The 9,716-nt window shown below is 35.6% G+C and overlaps 2 protein-coding genes across 2 annotated transcripts; one reads left to right on the forward strand and one right to left on the reverse strand.

Annotated features, from left to right (window-relative positions):
* Positions 1-1,453: 1,453 nt before the first annotated feature.
* On the forward strand, positions 1,454-4,898 carry LOC140893652 (uncharacterized). Its single transcript, XM_073302728.1, has 8 exons — positions 1,454-1,760; positions 2,424-2,687; positions 2,787-2,858; positions 2,971-3,009; positions 3,278-3,385; positions 3,528-3,625; positions 3,706-3,817; positions 4,467-4,898. Exons 1-8 carry the CDS (start codon positions 1,575-1,577, stop codon positions 4,722-4,724), a joined length of 1,137 nt encoding a protein of 378 aa, XP_073158829.1. The 5' UTR covers positions 1,454-1,574; the 3' UTR covers positions 4,725-4,898.
* A 375-nt stretch (positions 4,899-5,273) lies between these two features.
* On the reverse strand, positions 5,274-7,703 carry LOC140874875 (proteasome subunit alpha type-1-B-like). Its single transcript, XM_073278338.1, has 2 exons — positions 7,233-7,703; positions 5,274-5,896 (listed from the first exon to the last, which is right to left on the reverse strand). The coding sequence occupies exons 1-2, from the start codon at positions 7,581-7,583 to the stop codon at positions 5,414-5,416; spliced, it is 834 nt and encodes a 277-aa protein (XP_073134439.1). The 5' UTR covers positions 7,584-7,703; the 3' UTR covers positions 5,274-5,413.
* Positions 7,704-9,716: the final 2,013 nt, after the last annotated feature.

The following is a 9,716-nucleotide window of genomic DNA, read 5'->3' on the forward strand; positions in this document are numbered from 1 at the left end:
AGAAGCTCTTTCATTTTGCCACATCCCTAAAATGAGAGCTTTTGGGGATGTTCTTAGTCTCATCTCGGACTCAATTGCTTTATTTTTTTAAGTAAAAGTAATTTTAAAATAGTTCAATTTTTGCACCAATTATAGAACTTATATATCTTCAACTCATAACTTTGAACTTCACATTAAAAAAAATCAAAATATTACCTATTTTTTTAATCTGAAAAACTAATTTACTTCACAAAATAGTAACTCACACGTTAATTAAAACATCAATGCGTTAATGTATATATATTGCCATTTAAATTTACTTAAACAATTACTGCATTTAATTCGGAGAGTACAACTTCTCGATATTTTTGGGATTATTCACATGCGTCAAGAAAACTCTATTCACACCTACATTTAAGCTTGTAAAATTCAAACTTTATTCCCTACTCATGTATTCTTGAGCTTCTTATCAATCACCCTACCAAACATGTGTTGGTATTAGTTTAATTTTGTTGGAAAACGAGCTCATGGTAAACATTTGAAACCTTAAACAACATTCATAATATGTGCCCCCGATCCTTACATATATACATCCGCCGGAAAATTATTATATTGTACATCTAATGTGAATATTCGTGATCGCGTCAAAACCATTGCCACCACTTTGACCGTTCGATTCACTGCCATGCATTGCAAATTCAAAAACAACCATGGGTTTCGAAACTCTCGTCATTATATATGTTTTAGTAATAATTTTGTATAGAAATATTTCGACCTTGGTCGAGCCCGTCGGTCTCTACTTCACGGCAGAGCTCTCTTTCGCCGTCGTCAACCACCGTGACGCGAATGCGAGCCAACAATTTTCTACATATCTATATCATATATCGAATGATAATATTCAATCGAAACATTTTTTGGCAAACCTTTTGTAATACTCCGAAAATATCCTTAATTTGTTCACACATTTAATAATCCACAAATCCTTCGATTCAATAACATTCCATCTCCTTTATTCTCATTCAAAGTGATCCAAAACACTAGTACATTATAATGCTGCTCCAGCCATGATTATTAAACTGAACAAAAATAAATGGTGCCTTGGGAAATTTACTAAAATGTTTTCAGTTAAAAAATATAATGCCATTATATATATATATATATATATATATATATAGGAATGCTCAGCTGCCAACTATGTTTCCCCACTTGGTCCACGTAGTGGGTTTTAGTGGTTTTTGCTTTTGTTTTTTTTGCATCACTAAAACTCATCGCGAACCAAATGAGAAAACATGGTTGGCCAGCTAAAAATTTATATATATATATATATATATATATATATATTTGCCCTTATAATTTTGCATATGTGGCTCTTTTCTTATAATTTTGCATATGTGGCCCAAAAAGAAAATGAAAATGGAACAAAAAATATTGAGGGCATGGGTAGAGGCTCTATAAATACAAAGCAAAAGAGCAAACAGAGAGGGGAGGACATGGTGAGGGCAGCAGAGCAGAAAACCCAGGGAAATTAACAAGGGAGATTCCTGTTTCGAAACCCTAGTTTCCTCCCCCCAAATTACGGAAATTCCTCTGAAGTAATGGGTGTTGAAATTCAACAAAAAATCAGGAATGAAAATGATTATAATCATGATGATGATGTTGCTGCTGCTGCACCTGCACCTCTGATACTGGGACTCCAGCCCTCCGCCCTGGTGGACCACGTGGCCAGGGTTGATTGGTCCCTCCTCTCCCGAATTCCCGGCGAGCGCGGTGGCTCGTTTCCTGTACGTAATCTGTTCCTCTGTTTGTTCTTTTGGTGGTGGTTGGTTCTTTTTTTTATTTTTTAATTTTTGCTGAATCTTTGGGTTTCTATATGATGTTCATGGACGCCCCATCTGGAATTTGGAAGTGAATGTTGTTTGCTGAACTCAAATCAATGTGTAGATTGTTGATGATTGATTGATTTCTTTGTTCATTGTGCTTCCTGTTATGATAAATTTGGAATCTTTTTCATTGTTTCAGAGTTTTATGGATGCCCATTTCAATTTGGAAGCGAATACTGTTGAACGTACTCAAATCTGGAGCAAATTGTTATGGCTAAACTCTAATTTTGATCCTCATATTTTTTGCGTTTCTTGTGCTTCAGATTGTGAAAATTTAAGAATTTTTAACATGTTTGAATCTAATTTTATCGAGATTTTTTGCTCTAGGTATATTTCTTTATTTGTCTATTGATTAGTGTTATTAATATAAGAAGAGGTTTATATGTTTTGACCATTGTCATATACCTGGTCATCAAATTACATGATCTTGCCAACAAGAATACGTCAATAAAGTGAAGATTTGCCTAGACTGGCCTTTCTTGGTTTTTCACCAAGAATTAAGTGGGTTTTCGATGTGTCACAACACTCTTTAACTTTTTTAAGTTACATTTTTTACTGTCCTAGGTTGCAGCTGAAGAGTTGAAGTTCGTGTTGAGTGAGGTTAATACTCAGATTACGGCTGCTCCTGAAACTACATCTCCCTTGATAACCATCGCAGGAGGAAGTGTCGCCAACACTATCAGAGGCCTGGCTTGTGGGTTTGGGGTCACTTGTGGTATAATTGGGGCTTGTGGGGATGATGATCAAGGAAGCTTGTTCATTAACAATATGACCTCTTCCAAGGTTGATCTCTCAAGATTGAGGCTGAAAAATGGACCTACTGGACAGGTTAGCTTTTGCCTCTGCAAATCAGATTCCTTAAACGTAAGAATCTTAGAATAGTTGCTGATCGGTACTGAGACTTGACTTTTGAAATTCATGATTCAGTGTGTTTGCTTGGTTGACGAGTTAGGCAATCGAACAATGCGTCCATGTCTCTCTACGGCGGTAAAAGTGAAGGTACATGTTAAGACTCGAATCTAGTCTGATATTTGAGTTTATGATTTTCAAGAATATCTTGGGCTTGTTGGTCAATATTTGCTTATACATCTCATATCTTTTCCTTTACCAGGCAGATGAATTGACCACAGCAGATTTGAAAGGTTCCAAGGTGAGGAATCACTGACAAAATCACAACATGATATTTTCTCTTTTGACCATCCCTTTCATCTCTTTAAATTTTTTGCCAGGTCTTAGAAAGAGGTTGTATTGTTCTTTACAGTTCAAAGATAGCTCTATTTGATGCATATCATGATTTTCACTTGATTCCTTGCTTTACAAATTATCAGAAATTATACCTCTAAATGCTTGGTCGCATCAAGTTATTTACTTGTTTTTATTGATTTGTTCACACATCTATTCCTTATATATTTATGCAGTGGCTCTTGCTGAGATATGCAATATTCAATATAGAAGTTATTCAGGCAGCCATCAAGATTGCCAAGCAAGAGGGTGTCTCCGTTTCACTTGACCTGGCAAGTTTTGAGGTAACAGCTTGTCAACCGTAAAATGTTTTCGATGGAGCGGTAATAGAATACTTGTTGAGAACAAGACATGACACTTGGTAGCTTTCACCCCTAGTGTACTAGGAATGCAGTTGTCTGACATGTGGTTGCCTTACTATGGCAGATGGTGCGGAAGTTTAAGTTGCCACTTCTACAGTTACTGGAGTCGGGGAGCATAGACCTTTGCTTTGCCAATGAGGATGAAGCAGCTGAACTTCTAAGGTGATGGGCTGTTGCTTCTTATGTCTGCCAGTGTTTTAAAGAGAGAATCTTCTGTTATCTTTACTCTAAACAATTTCCAGGAGTGAAAACAATGTGGATCCTGAGTTGGCACTTGAATTTTTGGCCAAACACTGCCAATACTCTGTGGTGACATTAGGCTCTAAGGGCTGCATAGCAAGACACGGAAAAGAGGTTTGTGTAGTTTGGTACATCCTTGATTTGTTGTTTTGTGATCCTAAACACTACCTTCATGGCTCAGGGCAGACTAAGGCTCGTATGTATCATAAGTGCAAGTGCGAGGAAAGGCACACATCTTATTGAAACAAGGCACATTAAGTCCTAATGTCCTAGAATTTATAAAAAAGAAAATGGAAGAAAATTGTCACTTATTATCTAATGGATATTTTATTATTAAATAAAAATAAATCAAATATTAGTTTATCAGAAAAAAATCAATCATTCTTACTCTATATTTCGTTTCAAGTTCATAATTCCTACTCTTGAGGCATCATTAATGGGTTCCTTGAGACTTTAAGGTGCATCAAGACGCGAGCTTCAAGGTCACGATACACTGTATGTTGAAGGTCGAGCCTTGAATGGTGTCTGGATGCGATGACCGAGTCTCGCTTTTAATTGAATCCATGTCCATGTCTTGTTGGCTCTAGTTAACTGTGGGTTAAAAATATTTTGATTTTCAACAGGTTATACTAGTAGACAAATAGTACATCCGTGTTTAGTCCTGGGGCATCATTTTCTGAAACAATGCCTCCAGGTTCGGTATTTTACATTATTTTGTGATTCTTACGCTTCATTTGATGACACAAAGTGGATTTCATTTAAGGTTGTCCGTGTTCCTGCAATTGGAGAGGCAAAGGCTATTGATGCCACTGGTGCTGGTGATCTTTTTGCGAGCGGTTTTTTGTATGGATTAGTGAAGGGGTTGTCGTTGGAAGAATGCTGTCGGATTGGCTCTTGCAGCGGGGGTTCTGTCATACGTTCTCTTGGTGGTGAGGTAACTCAAGAGAACTGGCAATGGATGTACAAACAAATGCAGACGACAGGACTACCAGTCCCTGAGCCAAACAATTTTGTCATATGAAGTCGAGATTGCTGTTGTCTTTATGATTGTTATTCTCCATGATTATTAGGAGTTGCAGTTTAGGGCGCTGGTTTTATTCATGCCTGCAATTGATGTCTTTTAACTGCTGCAGACAATTTGTTAACTGATTCAATAATTTTAGTTATTATATGGAAATCTGAGTCTTCTGATTCAGCATTTGAGTCTCTGAACGATACTAAAAATAGTTGAGATTGTTTATGAAAAGCACTTAAAAATGTTTTTTTAAAAGCAATCCCAAACAACATCTAAATAGCATGACTAACGCCCCACGGTTGACTTCTTGAAAAACTAACTGAGATCGTTGGTATATCGTCATTTCCATAACCAAAACTTTTATTTGAAACTTTCTATGATGCGCTGTAACTACTCAACTAATTTTTAAAATTTATTAATTCTAATAACTTACCATTTAAATTTCTGTGTCAACTTCAGAATGTGTATATCTTTAGAATGTCTGAGAAACGAAAACAGTTCTGTATTATATTTTATTCAACATCTAATTTGAATATGAGGCAAGGCACACGAGGATGGCTCAAAAGCACGGGGCAAATGCTGCTCAACAAGATAAAATATTCGTATCCACAAACAGTTTTTTAGGGGAAAGGGGCGTTTGGGGGCAAGAAAATAATTCGTCACACCACAATTGGCAGCCACATGAAACGAGATCATCAGATATCCATAGGAGCAACACCTTGGTCAGCAGGGGTTCCCTGATCACCAGCACCAGCACCACTTGATGCATCTGGAGCAGCAGTATCCTCAGCAGGGTCAGCAGGGCGCTCTTCGCCCACAATCTCAAATTCATTGATCAGTGCTTGAACGGTTTCTTGTTCCAATATATGAAATGCCTCCCCTACTCCTAGAACGGATATTGTGCATATTGAGCTCGTCAGTTTCTCTCCTTGTAAGGTCTCTCTCAATGCAAAAAGTGCATCCTTGACCAGATCATCCCGTGAAGATTCCATGAAACTCTCAAACTTCCTCTCTAAGTACGTTTTTGCAGCCTGTGACCGAGATCCGATGGCAAATGCTTGGTATTCGAAGTAGTTGCCGCTGGGACAGTTGTAATATAGGTGAGCTCCAGATTCATCCAGACCACCAACCAGCAGACCAACACCATAGGGCCGCTTCCACGACCGTTGTGTACAGACCTATGTTAAGAATTAAGACAATGAAAATGCAGTGAAAGAAACCTTAAAAGCAAAAACGAATGGTTCTGCAATTATGGACTGAAATGAAGGCAAGGAGAAATAAAGAGCTTGAAATGGACGTCATCCAGTATGTGAAATGCAACTGCAGCTAAAAAATGAGTATGAACATTTATTGGGAAACTCATGAGCAGGGACATGCAACATACAAGATAAAGCATCAATTCATCAAGAAAGAGAGAAACAACTATATAATAGTTTATCTTTTCCATTGAGAATGGATATGCAATCTGATTCCCCCTACGGAGAAGCCCCCATATGTGCTACTTCTACGCTACACCAATGACCAGATAGAAAATACAGACATCGTTAGTTTCTCAATACTTCTGCAGATTCAGGATTATACAGATGCGAACTTGAAGAAATTGCTTCTTTCATGAATAGAAATACTTCACAATCAGAAGAAATCATCATATTTGAAATGCACATTCTGTGTTGGACAAGCTTCAGATATGGAAATATACCAAGGTTGTGCTTCAAATCCATGGATTTCAAACATATTTAAATGTATTTTTGTTGTTTAGAGAAATAACATCGTAAACTTCAAATTCACTTATTTCATGTTTATATAGTATTTAATTATAAATAGGATGAATTTCAGGTCCAGCAAAAAATGACGTTATTTGAAATTCATTCTATTTTATATAACTAACTTGTAAAACAAGTAACATATGGATTTAAGATTTAATTTATTGTTTCATTTTAGTTGAAATCAATGGATCAAAATCCTTCTATGCAAGCGCGACCTAAATGAATTGCATATTTTCCAAACCAACTAGGCAAAAGCTAACTAACATGTCAAACTTCATTCAGAAGAACTCCCACCCCAACCAGAAAAGTTGGGAATCAACATACATAGGTAAACTCAGAAAAAAAGGCATTCAATTATCAGCAGAACCAGAAAAAACTCTGTTTGAACCACATTATTTCCATAATTACAATATGCAACAAAAAATCAGTCCACGCTTTCTATTCAGATACTAGTGGGTACTGTATTAAAAATGACACGAAGAAGTCAACAATATATGAATAGAAATATGCACCAACCTTCATAGTTCGTATAACACGAAAAGGAACAAAATTTGCTCAAAGTTTTTCATTTCCTAGAAATAAATTAGCAAACTGCCCAGCCAAATGATTCCCAAATGTAATTCAAACTCTAAACTACACTATCTTAGCACCATTTGCGCCATAAATCATCAAATCTCGCGAGAAATGAACATCAAAATCAAAGGGGAAACCGAAAAGGTAAAACATAACGATAATGAACATTAAAAACCTGAGCCTTGTCTGCCAGCTGAACAACGAGACGGCCGACGGGGAGCTGCGATTCATAGGTATAGGAATAATTAATGCACTCGTTGCGCATGTACCTACAGAGAACACGGCCGTCGGCGGTAAGGCCGGCAATGGCGACACCGATGTGATCGTCGGCCTTGAAAATCTTCTTCTGGTGAGAGGACAGCTCGGAGCTGGCCTTGTTGACGCAAGCCAACACGACGTGGGTCTTGGATCTCAGCCCTATCGCCGCCGACCCTTGCTTGACAGCCTCCATGGCATACTCAACTTGGAAAAGCCTCCCCGCCGGCGCCCATGTGGTGACGTCAGTGTCGTACTGGTTTCTGAACATCTTCGATACGGCGTCGTCGGGCAGTTGCAGGCAGCGAACTGTATGTATCTCTTTCCCTCTCACTGGCGACTTTGCAGCAGAGCGGAGGAGTGAAGATCGATCGACCGGGTTTTCTTCGATTTGCCTTTCTTTTTCCTCAAGCTATGAGTTTCGGCATCTTGGGCCCTCATATTGTGGGCCTAAGCCCATGATAATCCGCCTTGCTTCCAAAACTAATGGTTTAGTGTTAAAGCCCACATTTTTTTGAAAGGAGCAAAGGCTACATTTTAAATATATTCATTTTTTTCCCACACAAAAATTATTGAAAAAATAAAAGTTACAAACAAAATTCTTCCATTGTTTTCTTTCGAAAAAAATTATTCCATTGTTTTTATTTAATTCATTCAAAATATGATTACACATTTTTCAAGATTTAGAGCCCGTTTGGATTTTGTAGAGATTTTTTAAAATAAGTGCTTTTAAAAACTACAATTTTTGGCTTTTAAAAAAGCTCTAATTTTGACTTAAAAAAGTGTTTATTTAAGCACTTTTTTGGTCAACCAAACACCTTGTTAACTGAAAAGCACTTAAAAAAGTGCTTTTTTGGCCTAGCTTTTGAAACCAAACGGGGCCTTAGCCAATAGAGATATATTAGTTAAAAAGAAAAAAATGCTATAAATGTAGCAATTTTCAGGGGCAGAGCTAGAATTTTGATTGAGTGTAGACAACAATATATTATAATTATAACGCAAAAAAAAAATCACATGTTAATCGAGAACTAGAAATAATGTGTCTTAGATTCAAACACAAACTACACACGGTCAAATTAAAGCACATTTACTTGATGTAAAACGCTAAAAAAATGACAAAGAACATTGTGTACAGAATCCGTAATCAAAAGTAAATTTGGTTGAAAATGTAAACTCTAGATTTAAAAATTAAACATGAATTATATTCACTCCTGGTTGAAAAAAGGCACAAAATCTAAAAATAATTTAATCATTGACGAACATTGAAGGAAAAAAATAGATCTAAAATTTGGGGAAATATTTGTGGGTCTTGTAAATAATTTGAAATATGAAACAAGTAATATAAATTTGAAATGGTTGTTAATCAAAATTCAAAATGCACGACTCATGACTCGTGGTATTTTTGGATTTAGTGTGAACAACTAAACATGTAAATAATTGCATATGAAAAATTAAAAAATTGAATCTACAAATTATACATAATATAAACATACACACATACTATATACTAAGTAAAGTCATGTTAGTGGAATACCAAAAAATCAAATTATATTAACTTCAAAGATACTTAAACCTCAATAAATTTCACGCAAAAATTTTATTTTTGCACAAATTGTATTAAAATTTGCTAATGTGTGCGTGTATATATATACATATATATTTTTCCGACTCAGTGTGGACAGCAGTCCACACTGAGCCTTAGTTGGATCCGTCCATGCTAGACAATATATTTGAGATAATTGAAAAAAAATTGATGAATATATAATTGACTATAATTGAGAATTTGTTTTTCTGTAAAATGAAATTAATGCGCCAATCTTAGTTCAAAGAAAAATGTTATGTGTATAATGAGGCTTATTTAAAATTTCCAATAAGCTGAATTTTTTGAGATGTTGAAGTTATAAGAAAATTTACCAATTCATGTGAAATTCATTAAATTTTTTTCCTAGACTTCACATGCATTTATTATTAAATAAATATTCACCTCGACATCCTTACCCTTAAGATATGATGAAATTTCCCACTTATATATTGATAAATCCAACACTTTACCTACTCGTGAGTCGTGTCACATTAAATGACTATCCCTTATTTTGTTGAGTGAATCTCAATTATCTGATTATGAGTTAATTAAATGTTAATATAAAGATAATATCTTCATATTACATCTATTGATTCAAATATAATTTGAGTAATATAGGCTGGGTAGATATATATATATATATATATATTTTATCGAATTCACATTTTAAAATCAATTTTGGACTATTATATTAGCATAATTTAACATTATGATACCATATTTATATTAGCTTAAACTCGATCGAGATTATGACACTTAGTATTTTTAACCTCTTAATAGCATCTTCTTAGAGTTATTTGAAAATGATGTCAAAAGAAGCTG

Source organism: Henckelia pumila, chromosome 1 (assembly GCF_033568475.1).
Source record: "Henckelia pumila isolate YLH828 chromosome 1, ASM3356847v2, whole genome shotgun sequence".
NCBI classification, from domain to species: domain Eukaryota; kingdom Viridiplantae; phylum Streptophyta; class Magnoliopsida; order Lamiales; family Gesneriaceae; genus Henckelia; species Henckelia pumila.